This window comes from Mobula birostris, chromosome 4, assembly GCF_030028105.1.
Source record: "Mobula birostris isolate sMobBir1 chromosome 4, sMobBir1.hap1, whole genome shotgun sequence".
In the NCBI taxonomy this organism is placed as follows: Eukaryota; Metazoa; Chordata; class Chondrichthyes; order Myliobatiformes; family Myliobatidae; genus Mobula; species Mobula birostris.
In genome coordinates this window covers 183,387,735-183,412,189 of record NC_092373.1, presented here as the reverse complement: position 1 = coordinate 183,412,189, position 24,455 = coordinate 183,387,735, and the positions used below count along the sequence as shown (strand labels likewise).

At 40.1% G+C, this 24,455-nt stretch overlaps 1 protein-coding gene across 3 annotated transcripts in view; it reads right to left on the bottom strand.

The window, feature by feature from the left end:
* Positions 1-24,455, bottom strand: part of LOC140196827 (E3 ubiquitin-protein ligase RMND5A) — a 68,481-nt gene that overhangs the window by 21,125 nt on the left and 22,901 nt on the right. For 2 of the 3 annotated variants that reach the window (XM_072256662.1, XM_072256660.1), the window contains exons 3-6: positions 11,496-11,591; positions 7,606-7,740; positions 1,215-1,315; positions 606-772 (exon numbers count right to left, since the gene is read on the bottom strand). In XM_072256662.1, coding sequence (XP_072112763.1) covers positions 606-772; positions 1,215-1,315; positions 7,606-7,740; positions 11,496-11,591 — 499 coding nt within the window. The remainder of the gene's footprint in view (positions 1-605; positions 773-1,214; positions 1,316-7,605; positions 7,741-11,495; positions 11,592-24,455) is intronic. The other variant, XM_072256661.1, reaches the window with a different exon arrangement.

The following is a 24,455-nucleotide window of genomic DNA, read 5'->3' as shown; positions in this document are numbered from 1 at the left end:
AACCATTCAATATTTCCAAAGTTCTTTTGTCAATCTTAAATCTTCCAGACTTTTAAGCTTCAAATTAATTAAGACTATGCTACTTTTATTTTAAGAGACACTAAGCCCATCTCCAAATCCTGATTTATCTACATTGGCTCCAGTTCAGGCAATTGGTTGCTTTTTAATTATTCCCATTCTGTTCAATCACCTCCATTTTCAAGCTCCTCCCCTTTTCCAATCCTCCAGCCCACAAGTACTAATTTTTAATGCCTTGTTTCTTTGGCATCTGTTTACTAATACTGGCAATCACACCTTCTATGCCACGGTTTACTAAAATTCCTGCCATACACTTTGACTCACTCCCTCTCCCCCCCTTAAAACCATTTCTAAGTGTCTGGTATCTCTGCAAATGTACACTTAAATCATTCCTCAATGTAAATGTTTATCTGCTAATACCTCAAAGTAATTTAGCTCATATTTTAAATAAATGCAAACTATTGTTTCCAAATATTGTTACTTTGGGCAATTTGAGGCATGAAGAAAGTGTGAAAAAAAACTGTATTCTCAATGCCAAACAGTAAAATAGGGTTTTCACAATAATATTTTCTGTCTAACTTGCTTACCTTTCTGGTGATTTAAAGCAAATGGCTGAAAGTTCTTTGCATATTGAAGTGCTTCCCTCTGATTTTCTGTACCGCCCATTAACAGACTTATAAAAAATAGTCTGTGAAGTTTGAACTCTAGAGAACTGTTCTGTGCCATCAACATCTCACGGTTTGAAACTGCCCATCTTTAAAGCAAAATAAATTTATGTTCATTAGAAATCCTGTACGTAACCATAAAATTTTAGTATTGCAATAAATAAATGATAAGCTAACAAGTTGCTTCTAATTCAACAGTTTGAGAAAGATTCCCATTCTAATTCTAAAAAGAATCACAAAACAAAATCAGAAAAGCTTTCCAGAAAAAAAAACTTAAAAGAACTCAAATATCCTCCAATTTGATTAAATTTGTATTTCCATTTTGAAGAACACATTCAGCTTTTATAATCTCTCAATCTGCTGTGTTTGACTCAGTTACTGAAGACACATGACAATTTGAAATCATGGTCACAATCAAAACCTTACTGCCTTCTGGGAATGCAGCCCTCCACTAAAAGGAAACAGCCAATTCCAAAGACTTGCTTGTGTTCACCATCTATTATAATAATTATGAAATAAAATGAAACTTACTCTAATGCAGGCCTTAGATCTCTTATTCTGAGTGCCTCCAGAATTCGATTTAATTCCACAAAAGGTTCCTTTTGGTTTCCTTCTATACACAAGCCAGCTTCCTAATGGGCAAATAAAGACAGTGTTACTTAGGAGGTAGAATGGCTACCACGCCACCACTGAGGTCTTGTCACTAAGACAGCAAGCTGTTTACCATACTGCTTACCTATGTTGCACACATCATACATTTTGAATATTTCATTCATCTACTTATGGTAATACTTCATTTTATGTGCTGTGTGTGATATATGCTTTGTGGGCATACTGTGGTCCGGAGAAATAATGTTTCATTTGATGATATACGTATACAGTCAGATGGAAATAAAGTTGAACTTGAATTTGCCAAAAGAATTCTGCACAAATTGCTTGAAAGCAATGAAATTGATGCTGTGAACAAAATCTACAGATAAAATCAACTAAATAAATTTGTTATGAAAAGATTTAAGAATTCAAGAGATTCTACAAATGCTGGAAATCCAGAATGGCACACACAAAATAAAGGAGGAACTCAGCAAGTCAGACAGAGTCTATAGAGAAGAATAAAGAGTCAACATATCAGGCTGAGACCCTCCATTCAGATCTTTAAAAAATACCAATTCATCCTACATTTACCAACTACTTAGTAAAAAGACACAAGTAAAAGTGTTATTGTTAAGTGAAGGCAACAATATCCATTGATACTCATCATTTTAGCATCCTAAAGTCTCCTGCACTGCATCTAATTGTATTTGAAGAGCATGGCAACTTTTGTACCTTGAATTCCACATTATAAAGATGAAAGTGTGAAAAATAAATATTTAAACAATTATTAGCTAGTTTTCAGATTCTACTGCCCTATTGTACTCTGGAACAATATCTTGAAAGATAGGCCCTGCATTGCTATTTTCTTTAAGACCACAAAGGTGGAGCTTTCATAATTATTTTTTATTACCACATGATAATTCCAATACCTTTAATAGTACTGTACTACAAAATTGTGATTTTTTTTGTTCTGGCTTGATAATCAATACTGAACATAGTACTCTATTCTGAACAGTGCACAAGATATGAACTGCATTTTTGACCCAATCTTCAACATCCCATGCCAGGAACATTAAAATATAGATGACCATTTGGGGTATTTTAGATTTTAAAGCCAAGGTTGCCTCTCATCTCTTAAATGTATTCAAGAAAGCCTGTTGGAATTTTAAACAGCAGAATAAATATTCCCAGTTTCCTAGTCTTCATCACACTACTGCCTCAAGGAAAAAAGTGTTCAAACTGCTAGGGAGTTTACTTCAGTTCAAGACAGTACATTTGTAAAGCACTTAATTGGCTGCAGAGACTGGTGGGATGTCCCAAAGGGGCACCACAGAAGCATAGTGGTTAGTGCGACACTATTGCAGCTCAGGGTGTTCCTGGGTTCAGTTCTGATGCTGTTCTGCAAGGAGTCTCTGTACATTCTCCCCGTGAAATGTGTGGGTTTCCCCTCGGGTGCTCCAGTTTTGTCCTCCATACTGGGTAGGTTAACTGGCCATTGTAAATAGTCTCCTAATTAAGTGAGGATTAATCAGGCAGGTTTGTGGGATTGCCAGGGCAGAATGGCTTGAATAGCCAGAAGGGCCTACTCTGTGTTGTATCACTAAATATAACAAAAGTTTAGGTTATTTCTACTTTAATTGATCTGAGAAGGTGTTGCTTAAAACAAATGTTCTTGAGAAAAGTAAGCAAATAAATTTGTTTTCTGATATTTTTATTCCCTAGGAAAGAAATAATAAGGGCGTAATTAGTTTATTACGCTATGCTGAGTGAACAAATTGAAATTTCCACAATGACTACACAAAGCCTGTAAAACAATTTGAAATACAAGACCATAAGGCATAAGAGCAAAATTAGGCCACTCGACCCAGAGACTGTCCTGTCATTCAATCTACAAATTTGCTGACGATACAACCATTGTTGGTAGAATCTCAGGTGGTGACGAGAGGGCATACAGGAGTGAGATATGCCAACAGGTGGAATGGTCCCACAGCAACAACCTGGCACTCAACGTCAGTAAGACAAAAGAGCTGATTGTGGACTTCAAGAAGGGTAAGATGAAGGAACACGTACCAATCCTCATAGGGGGATCAGAAGTGGAGAGAGTGAGCAGCTTCAAGTTCCTGGGTGTCAAGATCTCTGAGGATCTAACCTGGTCCCAACATATTGATGTAGTCATAAAGGCAGGAAGACAGCCTTTATTAGGAGTTTGAAGCAATTTGACATGTCAACAAATACGCTCAAAAACTTCTGTAGCACCGTGGAGAGCATTCTGACAGGCTGCATCACTGTCTGGTATGGAGGGGCTACTGTACTGCAGGGGTCCCCAAACTTTTTTGCACTGCGGACCGGTTTAATATTGACGATATTCTTGCGGACCGGCCAACCCGGGGGGGGGGGGGGGGGGGGGAGAGGAGGGTTGTTCAAGTAGGGTTAAACTCACCTCGACATGTTAGGGTTGCCAACTTTCTCACTCCCAAATAAGAAACAAAAGAGCAGTCAAATCCTGACGAAGGGTCCCGGCCCAAAATGTCAACTGTACCTCTTCCTATAGATGCTGCCTGGCCTGCTGCATTCCACCAGCATTGTTTGTGTGTGTGTTGACAGGATACTTGTGTTTACCCCGAGAAAGACTACCATGACCACGAAGCCTTGCGTGGGCACCCGTGTGCACATGCGTGACGTGCGCGTACGTGCTGATTTTTTTTCCCCACAGATTGGATTTGGGTTAATCTTCCCAACTACACTGTACATACATTATTTCTACTTTATATAGGCTGTGTATTTATCATTTCATTACTGCTTTTACTGTATGTTAGAGTTATTTTAGGTTTTATGTGTTATTTGGTATGACTTGGTAGGTTATTTTTTTGGGTCTGGGAACACTCAAAAATTTTCCCGCATAATTTCCCGTAATTGCTTCTTCACTTTATGCCACTTCAACACGAAAGGTTTCATAGGAATGCTCTACCTTAGCGGGGGAAATACGGGACAAGGGCAGTCCCATATGGGACAAACCAATTTAGCCCAATATACCAGATGTCCCAGCAAATACGGGACAGTTGGCAACCCTATGTTCAAGTTCAACAGTGCGTGACAGGGAATGAGGAAAGGTGCAGCTGACTTATATCGTTTCCCCGCGGCCCGGTAGCACATGCTTTGCGGCCCAGTGGTTGGGGACCGCTGCTGTACAGGACCAAAAGAAGCTGCAGAAGATTGTAGATCTAGTCAGCCCCATCTTGGGCACTAGCCTACAAAGTACCCAGGACATCTTTAGGAAGCGGTGTCTCAGAAAGGTAGCATCCATTATTAAAGACCTCCAGCATCCAGGGCATGCACTTTTCTCACTGTTACCATCAGGTAGTAGGTACAGAAGCCTGAAGGCACACACTCAGCGATTCAGGAACAGCTTCTTCCCCTCTGCCATCCAATTCCTAAATGGACTTTGAAGCTTTGGACACTACCTCACTTTTTTAATATACAGTATTTCTGTTTTTGCACATTTTTTAATAATCTATTCAATATATGTAAATGACTTCCTTGTTTATTTATTGTTTTATTTTATTTATTATTGTTTTTCTTCTCTCTCTGCTAGATTCTGTACTGCATTGAACTGCTGCTGCTGCTAAGTTAACATGTCACATGCTGTTGATAACAAACCTGATCCTGATTGTTCTGATGGCTGGTTTATTATCCTTCTTAACCACATTCTCCTGCCTTTGATACCCTTACTAATCAAGAACCTATCAATCTACGCTTTAAATATAGAATAGAGTTAAATGTGATTCCTCCTTGGTATATGCTATAATAAAATGGAAGCCTGTAAGACAAAATGGTGTTAGCTTGGAGTGAGGTTGTTTTGAGAAGATACAACTGAACCAGTCCACAGCAATGTTTTGAGAAATTTAAGGGAGTATAAGTCTACAGCCATAATAGTGGAAAATGGTAAAAAAAAACAAAAAACGTTTGTTTGGGGAAGGTGAGATCATTGCGTAAGTAACAAATGTATGGGAACGCGTTAGTGAAAGGGGTTTGAAGGGTTTAAAAGGGGACAATTCCTTCGTGTGAGAAGTGAGAGATAGAATACCTTTAGCTCTCTTACAGCTAGGAGGGCACTTTTGTTTAAATGGAAAGATGTTTTTTCTCCTACTCATGCTCAATGGTTATTCAACATTATGTCATGCTTAGATTTAGAGAAGATTCGTTGTTCAATTTCTGAATCTCGTCAAGACTTTCAAACATTGTGGGGACCCTTTCTGAATTATTTTCAAAACTTTCAAAACCCTCAATTGGTTGTTTAAATTCAGATGTTGGCTATTATTAATTTTTTATTGTATGAGAAGGTATTTTACCTTTTTTCTCCTTAATAAAAGGTTTCAGTCTTGGTAGGGGTTAGACTCTTTTTGGGTTACAAAATACATGTGGACTAAGATGTTAACTGTCCTGTGCTATTACCAGTGGGATCAACAGTTGATCTGCCACCTGTCTTCAGGAGTTTCGCAATAAATTAGTATATTTCAATATAACTATTGACTAACTTACATGAATACGGGGTAATCAGATTGTAATTATGAATAGATATAATGTAATTGGTAGTTTTTTAAAAATCTTTTTTTGACCTTTTATATACACTTTCTTGTACTCTGTATTCTTCTACATAGAAACCAATAAAAATATTGAAAAGAAAAAAAAGGAGTATTGAGGGTAGTTTTAGGCTCTTTATACAAGAAGAGATGTGCTGACAATGGGGAAGGCCCAGAGGAGGTTCACAAGAATGATTCCGCAAATGAACATTGAAAAGCCTGGATAGAATGGATGCGCAGAGGACATTTCTAATAGTGGATGAGTCTAGGACCAGAGGGGGCACACCCTCAAAAGAGAGTGATGTCCATTTTGAACAGAGATAAGGAAGAATTTCTTTAGCCAAAGGGTAGTGAATCTGTGGAATTTATTGTCACAGATGGCTGTGGAGGTCAAGCCACTAGGTATATTTAAACGAGAAGTTGATAGGTTCCTGATTAGTAAGGGCAAAGTTACAGAGAGAAGGCAAGGGAATGCAGATAAGAAGGAAAATAAATCAGCCAGGATGAAATGACGGAGCAGACTCAATAGACTGAATGGCCTAATTCTACTCATACATCTTATGGTCTCATGAAAATAACCATTTAAGTCTTACCTTTTCTTTTTATGAAGAGAGAAAAAGAAAGAAGATTGGATGGGCAGGATTTTAAGTAGTAATGTTTTAGGTGGGAACTGTGTTTTGCAAAGAGGCCTTCTACTAATTTCCCCATCCGAACTACTTCGGAGGGAACATGGACATCACTGAATTACTGTGCACCTTATCTTTGCGCTCTACTCCACTAACACTTTCTATTTCTTTGGGCATCTCAGCCGTTTTACCCATCATTTAAAATCCAAATATTCCACCTCCCATTTAAACACAATGAGAATTCTCACCAAAATATCCTCAATGCTTTACACCCTTTAGACCTGGCAACTCTATGTCTTTGAATCTGATTTCCATTCTCAAAGCATTAATCTACCCACAACCCTGAACCCCTCTTTAAGCAAAGTCCAACCATCTTGCTGTTACCACTGCACTCTTAGACCTTTCTCAACGATCCCCACCTTCCTTTTGCAGTTGACAGAAGTTTATTTCCACCAATCTGCTGTGACCTACAGTATATTTCTTTCACTCAGTGATTTGGGGCTTGTGTCCAATAGAATATTATTGCCAAGAGGTCACAGAAAAAACTGGCGTAACACCCCACATCTTTTCACAGTGCTTTTTTTTTTATATGAGGCAGCTGAGGATCTAGAAGTGTGAACAGACTGAATTGATTGATGCAAACGTTTCTAGATTCAACATTGTATATCATTTCCAGTACACAAGTATAAAGGAGAAGAAATAATTGTTACTCTGGATCCGATTCAGCACATAAAAAACATATTAAGGCAAGGAACACAATATAAATATGTAATATAGCTTATATACATAAGTTATGTACATAATTCTATATCCATAAAGCACAAGAGTGTCAGTACATAAGGTGACTGACAGGAGATGATAAAAAGTAGTGGTGGGCAGTGGGTGGAGCTGCTGGGCAGCCACACTGCTTGGGGAAAGCAGAGCATGATAATATAGTTAGCACGTAATGTGAAGGAACAAAGTGCATAGTTGTGCATTAGCTGATTTTCAGATGATTGTGGAGAGAAAAAAAATTGGCAAGCATAAAGTTCAACCCATTTTGAAATAATTGAATTCAAAGAGCCAATTTAGGAACAGACCCCAATTACACACAAATGCAAACTACAACAGGACCAATTACCTTACCTGACAGAGCTCCTCTGCCACATCAAGCATCCCTTGTCTGAAGAAGTGTTCCACCATCACTTCACTGAGAAGTAGCTGGCTATCAGTTTGCCAGCATCCTTCTATTGCCATTCCACTGATATCAGCTTCAAAATTCTGTTTAAAAAAGGGCAAGTGGGAAAATTAGCTTTCAAAGAGAAATTGTTACTTTACTTTCGTAATTCTGCAATTGCCAGTAAATGTAAATAAGTTCAGAAGGGCAAGTGGGCCGAAAGGCTAGTTTCTGTACTGTATGGCTCAATGGCAGCTGAAATTTACAGTAAATAAGTGTAGTTGTTTTCATTTTTAAGACAAAACTCCAATATTCATTTCTACAGGACAGTGTAAGAAAGAACATTTTATGAACGTCTCCACATCAAATTACAGCATTGTTACATTACAGGCAACAGCTATTCAACTATTGAGTGTGTCCTTATTTTTTTAATATATACATAGATAACCCAACTCAGTATCTTCACTTATACAATTTCCCTTTGAGATCCTTTCAGATGGTACTCAGTGCAAAATACATTTTTCTTCACAAAAGCCCTTGATCTTTTGCCAATTTTATGTCTGTGTCTTCAGGTCTTACATTACTCCATTAATAGGAGCAATTCCCTTTCTATTTATCATATCTAAACCAATCAAGATTTTGTTGCTCCATTGTATCTTCAATTACTTTTCTCTGCTCAAAAACAGAATTTCTAGCTTATGCTTGTAAATGAAATAATATCTAACTAGAAACATTCTAATACATGTTCTCTACACACTTTTTAGGATAGTTACATCTCCCTACAGTAATGCAATCAATTATAAACACAATTCTTCAGTTATGGGCTAATAAAGACATTCTGTTCTTCAATGCAATGTATTAGAGACTACTTTCTCATCATGCTTTCCACCTTTAAAGGATAATTTAATTGTGTGATATAGCGTGTTCGTAAACAAACAGACAGCTGACATGTCAGTACATGCTTCAAGCATATTATGTGTTGTTTTGATTAGTGCCAAAAACATTAAGTAAAAAAGCTAAAATAAATAGCCTTGCTTTTTTTTGCAACTTCCAGAAGTTAACACTGAAGATGTCCAAAATGTAGGCTCCCCAAAAGCGATAATAAATACTAGAGAGATCAACAGAATATCTTTAAAGTTAAAATATTTTCATAAATTGCTATAACCAGATGATGTAAGAAAATCCAGCTTTCAAAATTGAATAAAACTAGCTCAGTATGTTTCTCCTAGTTGCAGTTGTTCTGGAGAGAAATATTTCGGTTAATACTACTGTTAAACGTGAGAAAGATGGAACAGAAATCCTGATCAAATAAAAACAATTCCTACAAAACAATGCAGTCATATGTTGACAATTCAAAGATTAGTGTGAAAACAAGATATAAAGAGGAATCAAAGTCTGCCAAAGAATGTAGATGGAACAGAAATCTTGATCAAACAAATACAATTCCTACAAGAAAACAATGCAGTCATATATTGACAATTCAAAGACTGGTGAGAAAACAAAATATGAAGAGGAAACAAAGTCTGCAAAAGGATACAGGGTAAATGAAGTATAATGTGGGAAACATGAAGCAATCCACTTTCATAAAAAGTAGACAGTTTTAATAAACTATTAAACAGCAGTGTTCCAAGGTACCAGCGCATCCTCATTCATGGAAAAATGAAACAAGTCATTGAGTCGTTTACAGTCAGAAAGTAGAGAAACAGTTCCTTCGACCCATCTCGTCCATGCCAACTAAGGTGTCTACCTGAGCTATTCCCATTGGACTGCATTTAGTCCATATCTTTCAAAATCTTTCCTATACACAAACATATTTAATGTCTTTTAAATGCACCTGCTTCATCATGAGCTCATTCCACATCCCCAGCATCCACTAAAAAACATGTCCCTCAGGTTGTCTCTAAATTTTTGTTCCCCTACCTCCAGTTTTCCCTACCTTGAGATGAAGATTATGACCATCCATCTTATCCACGCCACTCATGATTTTCAATACTTATACAAGGTCACTCACTGATCACCGTACTTTGCACAAAGGAAAACAGTCCCAGCCTATCTTGTTGCTTCCTGCAACTCAATGCCTTCAGTCTTGGCAACATTCCTCTGAACCTTCTCTGCACTTTCTCCTGCCCAATCACATTGGTAATTAAAATTAAAATAATCAGGTATGTTTGAGGAGAAGCTATAATTGTATTTATTATAGCCATACCCTCAAACTACTTTCCACACTTCCCAATATATAAAGTATTCTACAAGAGAAAGTTGAACTGTCTTCAAAATTCAAAGTAAATTATCAAAGTACATATATAATCACCATATACAATACTAAGATAAGTTTTCTCACAGGCATACTCAATATATCCAATAACCGTAATAGAATCAATGAGAGACTACATCCAACAGGGTAGACAACCAGTGTGCAAAAGACAACAAACTGTGCAAATACAAAGAAAAAAAGAGATTAATAATCAATAAAGATCAAGAACATAAGGTGAAGAGTCCCTGAAAGTGAGTCCATTGGTTGTGGGGCAAGTGAAGTTATCCCCATTGGTTCAAAACCCCGATGGTTGAGGGGTAATAACTGTCCCTGGACCTGGCTGCGTGAGTCCTTTGGCTCCTGTACCTTCTTCCTACAGGCCCAGCAAGAAGAGAGCATCACTTGTGTGGTGGAGGTCCCTGATGATGGATGCTGCTTTCCTCTAACAACGCTCCATGTAGATGTGCTCAATGGTGGGGAGGGCTTTACCCATGATGGACTCAGCTGTATCCGCTACTTTTTGTTGGCTTTTCTATTCAAGGGCACTGGTGTTACCACACTAGGCTGTGATGTAGCCAGTCAATAAGCTCTTCACCACACACCTATAGTTTGTCAGAGTTTTGGATATTGTGCCGCATCTTCGCAAACTTCTAAGGAAATAGAGGCGCCGCGGTGCTTCCTTTGTAAATGCTGGGCCCAGGCCAAGTCCTCTGAAATTATAACACTGAGAAATTTAAAGTTGCTGACCTTCACCTCTGATGAGCACTGGCTCATAGACCTCCAGCTTCCTCCAAAATAAGTCAATAATCAGCTCCACGGTCAATAGGTCAACAACATACTTCAAACAAACGCAGTGACTAAGTAAATTGGAATGCTGGAGGTCAACACAAAAAAAGCCACTTAGCAAAACAAAGATCATTAAGGGCAGATTTTTCCTAGTCATTCCTAAACGACAAGAGGAAAATCTCTTTCAAAACCAGCTTTGCTACTCCAGCATTTTTACATTTTACATGTTAAATTTTATCACTTAAAAACTTGCCTGAATTGCCTGCATTTTAGCGGACAGCAACACCAGAAAGGATAAAGTTTAATTGATCAGACTATATCCAGTACGTACAGTTTTGTTTGTCAATGGAATATTGACAGCTTTGGCGCCAGTCAAAATTACTTGTACTTTAATGGCTGCAAAACACAAACACTGTCAAAAGTGCTAATTTTTTCCAATTAAGATGTGCTGGCTTGCGTTGCATTGGATGCAGTAAGAAATATATTTAGATCTCACACTTGTTCAGAGCATCTAACCCCCAGAAACTTCACAGGAACATGTAAAGCAGTTCAGTACTGTAAAAAAAACCCAACAAGATTCTGGTATGAAAAATATGTCAGCAATAAAGGATACATTATGTCTGCATCACCTACTAACCTAGCGTATTATAATCTATTAATATATAGTAATTGTACAGTTAAGCAGTTTGAACTGAAAGACAGTTAAATGAACTCATTGGGCTTTAGCAAAATGCCGAACAAACCAATGACAAAATAAGATTTTACAAACACTCCTACAGAAATAAAACATTTTGGATGGGCTGCGGATAACCAATTTACCTGATTAGTAGCAAAATTCTGTCCCATTCGTGGATAAAAGGAGCTGTATTTGGCATCAAATGTAAGTATAAAGAATGGAGAAACATGCCGAAAGACCTGGAATTAGACAAAAGTAAAAAAGAGACCAATAAAATGATTTAAGTAGGGTTCTTTGAGTGGGCAGAGTGTGGTAGTAGCAAAAAAAAATTCAAAATAAACATTCATTTTGCATTTAGTTTTTCAAAATATGTACAAATTTAATTCTTCCTTGAGGAATGTATTTGCAGAACTCAATATAGCCTTGTACTATATAAACAACTATCCATTCTTTTTACCAAAATCCAGTTCCTACAACATGTTGGTAAAATAAAGAGCAAGCCTAAATGGATAACCTACACAAAATACTGTGCTAAATTAGCTGATACTAGTTGCACAAGTAAAAAATATCAGACAGATGTACATGTAGATGGGGTGTGGACATTACTGACAAGGCCGATATTAACTGTCAGTCCCTAAAATTAAGACTAAATTAAGATCATGGCCTATCAATATTTTAATATTGACTTTCCTACCAACAAGAAAGTAAGGGGACTGCATAAAAAGGACAGTCAGCCCATCTTATTAACACAATAGCTACGGGGCAAATAAAATTCCAGTTATTTAAAAAAACTGAGATTTAAACAAAAAGAGTCAAGGAGACATACAACACAGAAACTTTGATGGTAACTTTGGCCCACTGAACCAATGCTGACCATCAAATACCAAATAACACTAATGCTAGTTATTTTATTTTGTATAATAGTGACAGACTAACAATAGATCGTTGTTAAAAGATTCAATTCAAATACAGAAAATGCTGTAAACATGCAGCAGGTCAGAGAACATTTGTGGAATGAGAAACATATATGACTCTTCATCAGAAATGGGAAAGAGAAAATAAGTTGTTTTATGTTGCAGGGAGGGTAATGAACACTCCCATTAGAGCAAGGCCGGGTTGTCAAGGTGCAAGCTTTGATTACTGAACACTAGATGGAAACAGAATCCATTGAAGATGAACAAGACAAAAAAGCAAGTCTGAAATCCCTTCAGCAGAAGGAGCAGAACTTCTTCAAAGTTGGCATTCCTGACATTGAAATCAAATCTGCAGGTGCAGAAAATCTGAAATGGAAAATGATGAAAACACTCATCAGCTCAAACAGCATCGGTGGAAGAGTAACAGAGTTAATACTTCTGGTCAAAGATTCTTCATCAGAATTGAAAGTGAGAAAATGAGTTTCAAAAGCTAATTCACTAATGTCCTACCTGAAGAGAAAGCTTCCAAATTTACCTGGTCATACAATGGCAGACCCATAATAATCCAGTTGACTTTCACCTCACTTCAGCAACATACACAATCACATGAAAATCATGATGAAACACTAAGAAGACGGGACACACCACCTGCTACTGACCTATTCATGAGATACAGCCATAGTAAAGTTACCATCAGAGCAATCAATCATACAACTTTCTCATTAACATCTGGACATCTGGATCAAGATTAGGAAAACTATCCCATGGGATAGTCAAAGAAACAGCCAGACATAGAATCATAACTTATGGTCAATATACAGAATCAGGTACATCCTGACCCACCTACAGGAGACCATTCAGAGGTCATAACACAAAGATAGATAGGAGCAAATTACACTTAGGACTCCTGAACACTGGCTCTCTAAACTCCATGCAGTTACATGGCATAAACTCAGAGTTACAACACATGGAAATAGGCTCTTGGGCCAAGATGCTCTTGTCACTAATCCCATTTGCCTGCGTTCATCTCAACCATTCCTATCCATGTACCTGCCCAAGTGTCTTTTAAATATTGTATATAAATCTGTCTCTATCACCTCTATAGCAGCTCATTCTTTATATCACCTCTATTTATATGAAAAACTTACCCCTCAGATCCCCTTTAATCTTTTCCCTCTCACAAACTTAGGCCTCATATTATTTCTAATACGATCTCTGTATTATACCTCATTTACACTCACACTAAACCTCATTTGCTCCAGAGAAAACAGTCTCAGCCTATCCAATCTCAAGCCCTCCAAGTAAGGAAAAAATTCTATGAACTTTTTTCTGCATATTAACCCCAGTAGTCTGCATACATCAACATTGCTGAGGTAGAGAACTTCAAGTTCCTGAAGTGAACATTAACAGTAGCCTGCCCCAGTGCAATTACGTAGACGTCGTTGCCAAGAAAGCTCATCAGTACCTCTACTTTCCTCAGGATCTAAAGAAATATGGCATGTCCCTGTTGACCCTTACCAATTTGTATAAATGCACCATAGAAAGCATCTCATCCAGATGCTTAATGGGTTGATATGGCAAATACTCTACACAAGACTGCAAAAAACTGCAGAGAGTTGTGCTGAGTTGTGACATGATAGAAACCAGCCTCCCCTCTATGGACTCTGTCCATAATTCTCACTGCCTCAAATTAGCCAGCATAATCAAGGACATTTCCCATCCCCGACATTCACTCTTCTCCCCTCTCCCATCGGACAGAAGATACAAAAGCCTGATACCTCAATTTAGTTTCTATCCCACTGTTATATAGTTCCCTAGTTCGACAGGTTAGATTCTCAACCTCATAATCTGCACTACTATGATCTTTTACCTTATTTTCCTGCACTGCACTCTCTGTTGCTGTTATACTTTATTCTGCATCGCTACTATTTTACCTTGTTGTGCCTCTAAGCACTATGCAAAACAAGCTTTTCACTGTAATTTGTACATGTGACAATAATAAACAGATTCCATTTCCAACTACCTATCATTTACAGATATAAATATTGTGTCAGAATATCCTCAACCCATCAATTTGTTGCAACTACCATAATGCAATTAACAACCCACATAATCCAGGATAAAATTGATGAATTCAGTGGCATTTCACCCAGTACCTGGAATATCGACTCCCTACAAACGAGCACACTGTAGCCGCAGTGAAACATAGAAACACAGAAAACCTACAGCACAATACAGGCCCTTCGGCCCACAAAGTTATGCCGAACATGTCCCTATAGTGTGTACAGCTTATAGCCACTCACCAAGACCACTTTCAAACCCGTGAATGGGCAGCAGTGCATGGGAATATCACTACATGATTGTTCTAATCCAAGTTATACACCATAATGACTTGGAAATATATTGCCATTCTTTTAACTTTTCAGTCCAATTCTTGGATCTCCTTATCTGACAACATTGTTGAGAGTTCCTTCACCTGAATGCTTCCTTTACTAGTTTGAGACATTGGCACATCCCACCTTTCTGGCAGGCATTTATAGATGGGAAATTCTTGTTGGATTTGTCAGCCACCCACACATTTCTTAAAATATTTAAAAATCAAATGAATCCAAAAATATAATGAAAGCTTGATGCTCATACAACTTCAAAACTTCCTTTTAGGGAAAGCGCCAGAAAATAATTCAGTACCTCTGGAATTGTACCTTAATAAAGAATGCCATCAGAAAGCAACAAAAAGGACATTCAGTGTGGTCATTTATAAATTAATATGGCATTCCTTTGCTTACATAAAATAAGAAAAGTTAGAAGCAGTTTAAAAATTGTTACAGTAGTGGGCAAAGGAATTTTTTGTTTATACGCTAAAACTGTTAACATTCCTTATACGTTCAATGTTTTAACATATTTTGGAAAACACTTCTGACAAAAATTATACCACAATCAGCAAGTTCTTTAAATTGAGTGTAAGGTCAGTGGTGAAGAGCAGCTTGTACAGGGAAAATGAAAGAGCACTTAAAATAATCCAACAATTTATAAACATTTGGAACTCATAATACAATTCTTCCAACATTAACCTAATAGTCCATTTTTACTTTAATATCAAATTACGTCTTGAAAGCTATTATTTATCCAGAAAGATCTTGCCTAATATTTAAAACTAATAGCCCCAGTTTAGCATTTACTTATCACCATCTAATCTCACAGGAGTTAATATTTGTTCCCATATAACCATATAACAATTACAGCACGGAAACAGGCCACCTCGGCCCTTCTAGTCCGTGCCGAACTCTTACTCTCACCTAGTCCCACCAACCTGCACTCAGCCCATAACCCTCCATTCCTTTCCTATCCAATTTAACTTTAAATGACAACATCCAACCTGCCTCAACCACTTCTGCTGGAAGCTCATTCCACATAGCTACCACTCTCTGAGTAAAGAAGTTCCCCCTCATGTTACCCCTAAACTTTTTGCCCTTTAACTCTCAACTCACGTCCTCTTGTTTGAATCTCTCCCACTCTCAATGGAAAAAGCCTATCCACGTCAACTCTATCTATCCCCCTCATAATTTTAAATACCTCTATCAAGTCCCCCCTTGGAATAAAGACCCAACTTGTTCAACCTTAAACAACAGGAATTCTGCAGATGCTGGAAATTCAAGCAACACACGTCAAAGTTGCTGGTGAACGTAGCAGGCCAAGCAGCATCTGTGGGAAGAGGTGCAGTCGACATTTCAGGCTGAGACCCTTCGTCAGGACTAACTGAAGGAAGAGTGAGTAAGGGATTTGAAAGTTGGAGGGGGAGGGGGAGATCCAAAATGATAAGAGAAGACAGGAGGGGGAGGGATAGAGTCAAGAGCTGGACAGGTGATAGGCAAAAGGGGATACGAGAGGATCATGGGACAGGAGGTCCGGGAAGAAAGACGGGGGGGGGGGGGGGGGGACCCAGAGGATGGGCAAGAATGTGTGCATAAAAATAAGTAACAGATGGGGTACGAGCGGGAGGTGGGGCCTTAGCGGAAGTTAGAGAAGTCGATGTTCATGCCATCAGGTTGAAGGCTACCCAGACGGAATATAAGGTGTTGTTCCTCCAACCTGAGTGTGGCTTCATCTTTACAGTAGAGGAGGCCGTAGATAGACATGTCAGAATGGGAATGGGATGTGGAATTAAAATGTGTGGCCACTGGGAGATCCTGCTTTCTCTGGCGGACAGAGCGTAGATGTTCAACAAAGCGGTCTCCCAGTCTGCGTCGGGTCTCGCCAATATATAAAAGGCCACATCAGGAGCACTGGACGCAGTATATCACCCCAGTTGACTCACAGGTGAAGTGTTCAACCTTTCTATGTAATATAGGAGATGAAACCCAGGTAACATTCTAGTAAATCTTCTCTGTACTCTTTCAATTTTGTTGACATCTTTCTATAATTTGGGGACCAGAACTGTACACAATACTCCAAATTTGGCCTTACCAATGCCTTGTACAATTTCAACATTACATCCCAACTCCTATACTCAATGCTCTGATTTATAAAGGCCAGCATACCAAAAGCTTTCTTCACCACCCTATCCACGTGAGATTCCACCTTCAGGGAACTATGCACCATTATTCCTAGATCCCTCTGTTCTACTGCATTCTTCAATGCCCTGCCATTCACCATGTATGTCCTATTTTGATTAGTCCTACCAAAATGTAGCACCTCACATTTATCAGCATTAAACTCCACCTGCCATCTTTCAGCCCACTCTTCTAACTGGCCTAAATCTCTCTGCAAGCTTTGAAAACCTACTTCATTATCCACAACTCCACCTATCTTAGTATCATCTGCATACTTACTAATCCAATTTACCAACCCATCATCTAGATCATTAATATATATGACAAACAACATTGGACCCAGTACAGATCTCTGAGGCACACCACTAGACATCGGCCTCCAATCTGACACACAGTTATCCACCACTACTTTCTGGCGTCTCCCATCCAGCTACTGCTGAATCCATTTTACTACTTCAATATTAATACCTAACGATTGAACCTTCCTAACCAACCTTCTGTGTGGAACCTTGTCAAAGGCCTTACTGAAATCCATATAGACCCGGGGTCCCCAACCTTTTTTGCACTGTGGGCCGGTTTAATATTGACAATATTGTTGCGGACCGGCCGACCCGGGTGGGTGGGTGGGTGGGTGGGTGGGTGGGTGGGGTGGGGTGGGGTGGTAGGGTTGCCAACGGACAAGAGTAGCAGTCAAATACATTGTGTTTACACTGAAAAAGACTACAATGACCATGAAGCCTTGGCACAGGCACCAGTATGCATGCGCGTTGTCACCTGCCGATTTTCTTTGCCCTGCAAATCCTTTTTGGCGATTCTGTTCGGGGGGGTGGGGGTATTAATCACGACCGGAATATAGGTGATAAGTGGCTAATACTCTCAATTTCGTTTCTAAAAGGGTTTATCTAACGAAGTTAATATTAAACACACAGCGCATATTTTCCTCGCATGAATATAGTGATAAGTCAATTATCAGGGGAGCTTGAAGTAAGTGTTGAACGAACTTTCAGTAGAAGTGGCAGAAGCAGGTTCGATATTATCATTTGAAGAAAAATTGTACAGGTATATGGACAGGAAAGGAATGGAGGGTTATGGGATGAGTGCAGGTCGGTGGGACTAGGTGAGCGTAGCGTTCGGCACAGACTAGAAGGGCAGAGATCGCCTGTTTCCATGCTGTAATTGTTATATGGTTATATAAGTAAGTCAATAGCATCATAACATTTTAAGTAACGTTTGGATATTAAACACACAGCGCATATTTTCCCCATATGAACATATAAAATCAGTGCAACACATCAATATCGCTGAATCAGTGGGAGCCCTGGGCTTGTTTCCTGGCAACAAGACGGTCCCATCGAGGGATGATGAGAGACAGCGATACTCAAAGGGGGTTCCTTATGTCCAGTCTATTCCGCAATTTAGTTTTCCTTGCATTCATTGCAGAAAACTCCGCTTCTCAGAAAAATGTTGGAAATGGAAGCAACGTTTTCAGTGCTTTTGTGGCTATCTCAGGATACTTAGCCTTGACTTTGATCCAGAATGCCGACAAAGATGTTATGTCAAACATACTTCTCCGCCTGCCGTCATTTGCAAGCTCGAGGAGTTGATCTCTTTCCCGCGCTGACATGGATGACGCGCGGATAATGACCTCGTATGCGGAATGGCTCAACAGTGGCCGTGACCGGGAATGAGGAAAGGTCCAGCTGACTCCTATCGGCAAATCATATCGTTTCCTCGTGGCCCGGTAACACATGCTTTGCGGCCCAGTGGTTGGAGACCGCTGATATAGACAACATCCACCACTTTACCCTCGTCAACTTTCCTAGTAACCTCTTCAAAAAATTCAATGAGATTTGTCAAACATGACCTTCCACGCACAAATCCATGTTGTCTGTTCCTAATCAGACCCTGTCTATCCAGATAACTATATATACATCTCTAAGAATACTTTCCATCAATTTACCCACCACTGACGTCAAACTCACAGGCCGATAATTGCCAGGTTTACGCTTAGAACCCTTTTTAAACAATGGAACAACATGAGCAATACACCAATCCTCCGGCACAATCCCAGTTTCTAATGACATTTGAAATATTTCTGTCACAGCCCCTGCTAGTTCCACACTAACTTCCCTCAAGGTCCTAGGGAATATCCTGTCAGGACCCAGAGACTTATCCATTTTTATATTCCTTAAAAGCACCAGCACTTCCTCTTCTTTAATCGTCATAGTTTCCATAACTACCCTACTTGTTTCCCTTACCTTACACAATACCGAAGAAAAGAAATTGTTCAAAATTTCCCCCATCTCTTTTGGTTCCGCACATAGCCATCCACTCTGATTCTCTAAGGGACCAATTTTATCCCTCACTATCCTTTTGCTATTAATATAACAGTAGAAACCCTTTGGATTTATTTTCACCTTACTTGCCAAAGCAACCTCATACCTTCTTTTAGCTTTTTTAATTTCTTTCTTAAGATTCTTTTTACATTCTTTATATTCCTCGAGCACCTCATTTGCTCCAAGCTGCCTATATTTATTGTAGATCGCTCTCTTTTTCCGAACCAAGTTTCCAATATCCCAATATCCCTTGAAATCCACAGCTCTCTCAAACTTTTAACCTTTCCTTTCAACCTAACAGGAACATAAAGATTCTGTATCCTCAAAATTTCACCTTTACATGACCTCCATTTCTCTATTACATCCTTCCCATAAAACAAATTGTCCCAATCCACTCCTTCTAAATCCTTTCACATCTCCTCAAAGTTTGCCTTTCTCCAATCAAAAATCTCAACCCTGGGTCCAGTCCTATCCTTCTCCATAATTATACTGAAACTAATGGCTTTGTGATCACTGGACCCGAAGTGCTCCCCAACACATACCTCCGTCACCTGACCTATCTCATTCCCTAATAGGAGATCCAACACTTCCCCTTCTCTGGTTGGTACCTCTATGCATTGCTGCAAAAAACAATCTTGCACACATTTTACAAACTCCAAACCATCTAGCCCTTTTACAGAATGGGTTTCGCAGTCCATGTGTGGAAAATTAAAATCTCCCACGATCACAACCTTGTGCTTACTACAAATATCTGCTATCTCCTTACAAATTTGCTCCTCTAATTCTCGCTCCCCATTAGGTGGTCTATAATACACCCCTATAAGCATTACTACACCTTTCCCATTCCTCAATTCCACCCAAATAGCCTCCCTAGATGAGTCCTCTAATCTATCCTGCCAAAGCACCGCTGTAATATTTTCTCTGACAAGCAATGCAACACCTCCCCCTCCTGCCCCTCCAATTTTATCACACCTGAAGCAACAAAATCCAGGAATATTTAGTTGCCAATCACACCCCTCCTGCAACCACGTTTCACTAATAGCTACAACATCATATTTCCAGGTATTAATCCATGCTCTAAGCTCATCCACCTTTCTTACAATGCTCCTACCATTAAAATAGATGCATTTAAGAAACTCTCCACCTCTTACTCTGTTTATCCCTGATGGTGAAAACAACTTTATCTTTTTCTTCCTTCTCCCCTACATCTTCGGTCTGAGTGCTCCCATTCTCTGTCCCGTGCCTATCCTCCCTTACACACTGTCTACGAGCTTTCTCTATTTGTGAACCAACCTCCTCTCTCCTAGTCTCTTCAATTTGATTGCCACCCCCCAACCATTCTAGTTTAAAGTCTCCCCAGTAGCCTTCGCAAATCTCCCCGCCAGGATATTGGTCCCCCTAGGATTCAAGTGCAACCCGTCCTTTTTGTACAGGTCACACCTGTGCCAAAAGAGGTCCCAATGATCCAGAAACTTGAATCCCTGCCCCCGCTCCAATCCCTCAGCTGCGCATTTATCCTCCACCTCATTCCATTCCTACTCCCACTGTCGCATGGCACAGGCAGTAATCCCGAGATGACTACCTTTGCGGTCCTTCTTCTCAACTCCCTTCCTAACTCCCTATATTCTCCTTTCAGGACCTCTTCCCTTTTCCTACCTATGTCAATGGCACCTATATGTACCACGACCTCTGGCTCCTCACCCGCCCACTTCAGGATATCTTGGACGCGATCAGAAACATCCCAAACCCTGGCACCAGGGAGGCAAACTGCCATCCGGGTCTCCTGACTGCGTCTATAGAATTGCCTATCTGACCCCCTAACTATCGAGTCCCGTATTACTACTGCCCTCCTCTTCCTTTCCCTACCCTTCTGAGCTACAGGGCCGGACTTTGTGCCAGAAGCACGGCCACCGTTGCTTCCCCCAGGTAAGCTGCCCCCCCCCCCCAAACAGTACTCAAACAGGAGTACTTATTGTCAAGGGGCACAGCCACTGAGGTACTCTCTAGTACCTGACACTTCCCCTTCCCCCTCCTAACCGTGGCCCCAGTGTGACCACCTGACTGTAACTCCTCTCTATCAACTCCGCACTCTCCCTGACCAGACGAAGGTCATCGAGCTGCAGCTCCAGTTCCCTAAGACGGTCCTTTAGGAATTGCAGCTCGGCGCACCTGGTGCAGATGTGGATGTCCCGGAGGCTAGGAGACTCCAGAACCTCCCACATCTGACACAGAGAACAGCAAGCTGCCCTCACACTCATACTTCCCCCTTTCCTCAAATAACAGGGAAAATTGAAAACCAAACCTACTTTGCCTTGCCCGTTTCCACCTAAGCCCATTGAGCCAAAGCCCTTAAGCCTTCACTCTGCTCCCGGCTCACTCCGCAGCCCGCAAAACGACGCTGCCCACTGTATACGGCTGTGTTCCTTTTAAATCTTCCGCGCTTCACTGCCCAATGTCACATGCCTGTGCAGTCCCACCTCTCTTAACTCCGATGAGAAAAAGAAAAAATCAAAATGGCTTCCGCCACACTCCCACTCCGATTCTCAGACTTCCTCTTCCGAATTCGTTTCATGCCCTTGATAGAAACTAAAATCTCATTGTCCACAATTAGCAAAAGGTGGACAAAGGACCTCATGGGTGATGATACAAATACAGCTAATTTCAAGGTAGAAATGTCCAGCTGTGTCATTCCATTGGGCTAGCAGCCACTGCAGAAGTCATCAGAGTTCTTTTCAACAGCCACAGCTAAAAACCTGATCCCTAAATCAGTGAGAGTGCCATCCAACTAGAGGCACAGAGGATATGAACTTAACTGCACAACTAGAATTGAACACTACATTCCAAGTGTGGTTGAACCAGAGGTTTATAGAGCTGCAATATTGAACTTGTGGCTCGTGAACTCAATTCCAACTAATTTAGGACAACATACCATACACCTTCTTGATTTTGTTATCAATTTGCATGGCAACTTTGAGGGATATATGGATGTGAACCTCAAGATCCCTCTGTTCCTCCACATTATTAAGAAACCTGCCATTAACCTTGTGCCCTGCCTTCCAGAGTGTATCACTTCACACTTTTCTGGATTGAACTCCATCTGCCACTTCTCAGCCCAGCTGTGCAACCCACCAATGTCCTGCTGTAACATACGACAGCCTTCTACATTATCCACAACACCACAACCTCCATGTAATCTGCAAACTTACTAACCTACCCTTCCCTTCCACTTACTCATCCAAGTCATTTATAAAAATTACAAAGAGCCAACTTCCCAGAACAGATCCCTGCAGAATATCACTGGATCACATACTTTCATCCATTACCATGCTCTGCCTTCTACAGACAAGCCAATTATGAATCCACGCAGCCAATTTTCCATTGATCCCATGCCTCATGACACTCTGAATAAGCCCACCATAGGGAACACATTACTAAAATCCACATACACCACATCACCTGCTCGACCTTCATCAATGTGTTTTATCACTTCCTCAAAAAAAGTCAATCAGGCTCATGAGGCACGACCTGTCCCTCACAAGGTCATGCTGGCTATCCCTAACTATGCTTCTCCAAATGCTTGTTAGTCTTGTCTCTAAGAATCCTCTCCAATAGCCTTGTCCACTGCTGATGCAAGACTCACTGATCTATGATTCCCAGGATTATTCATATTACCGCTCTTGACAAAGAAATAAAATTTGCTATTCTTTCCTGAAACACTAACGAATTCTGCCCCATCTAATCCTCTTGCACCAAGGAGGTGCCAATCAGTATTAGAGAAGTTGATAACACCCATGACAACAACCCTATTACTCTATTATTTTTCCAATTTTCCAAAATCTGCCTGCTGATCTGCTCCTCAGTTTCCTTACTGCTATTGGGGGGGGGGGGGGGGGGGGAGGGGGGGTTGGGGGTGCTACAGAATATTTCAGGCAAGAGTGATTGCTCCCTTCCTGTCTTTGACTTCCACCCACACTGACTCAGTAGACAATCCCTCTAGAACGCCCTCCCTTTCTGTATCTATAATATCCCTGATTAGCAATGCCACTATCTTTTACCTTGTTCCCTGTCCCTTTTGAAACTTTTGTACCCTAGTACATCCAGTAGCCATCCCTGCCCTGTGACAGCTAAGTCTCTGTAATGGCCCCAATATTGTAGGTCCATATACTGATACATGCTCTAAATTCATCACCATTGCTCCTGATATTCTTGCTTTAAACACATTTCAATCTATACAACTGACTGCATTTATGCCCTACCCTCTACCTACCCTTCCTCACAGTCTCTCCAGTCTAGGGGTTCCTAATCTGGGATACACAGACCCCTCAATTAATGGTAAGGCTCCAAGACATAAAAAAGGTTGGGAACCCCTGCTTGACCTTTACACCAACTTCTCCATCACTTGACCTATCATACAATATTCATCAATATTAAACAATAGATCGACAAGAGAATCAATTCTAATGAAACTAGTTTCAATAAGGCTGCATCATTACCCCAAAACTTTCATTACTCATTTTCATCAAAATACTGCTAACAAATTTCAAGCAGGAATACAGCCAAATTTTAAAAATAATGGGGAATAGTTCAAACTGAAGTGACCAAAGTAACCAAAGGCACTCACAAATTTCCAAAGATGTGTAGAGTATTCTAATTGGCTGCATCACCATCTGGTATGGGGGTGGAGGGGTGGTGGAGGGGAAGATCACTGCACAGGATCAAAATAAGCTGCAGAAAATTGTAAACTCATTCACACCGTCATGGACACTAGCCTCCCCAGTATTCAGGACACTGTAAAGCAATGATGCCTCAAAAAGGACCCCCATCACTCTTCAGAAATAGCTTCTTCCCCTCTGCGTTCAAATGGCTGAATGGATATTGAAACCATGAATACTACCTCAACTTTTTTTTTCCCTCTTTTTGCAGTATGTATGTAACTATTTTATATATTTATTTCTTACTGTAATTTATAGTTTTTATGTATTGCAATGTACTGCTGCAATACAGAATGATAGCACGGCAGTTAGCATGCTTTACAATACAGGCGAGCCAGGTTCAATTCCTGCTGCTGCCTGTAAGGAGATTGTGTGTTCTCCCATTAACCGTGTGGGTTTTCTCCGGGTGCTATGGTTTCCTCCCACATTCTAAAGACATATTAGTTGGTCGGTTAATTGGTCATTGTAAACTCTCCTGTGATTAGGCCAAGATTAAATTGTTGGATTGCAGGGAGGCGCAGCTCAGAGGGCTGGAAGGCATAAGTCAGGTGTATCAGTATCGCAATGGAATAAAGGGAGTTACAGAGGCTT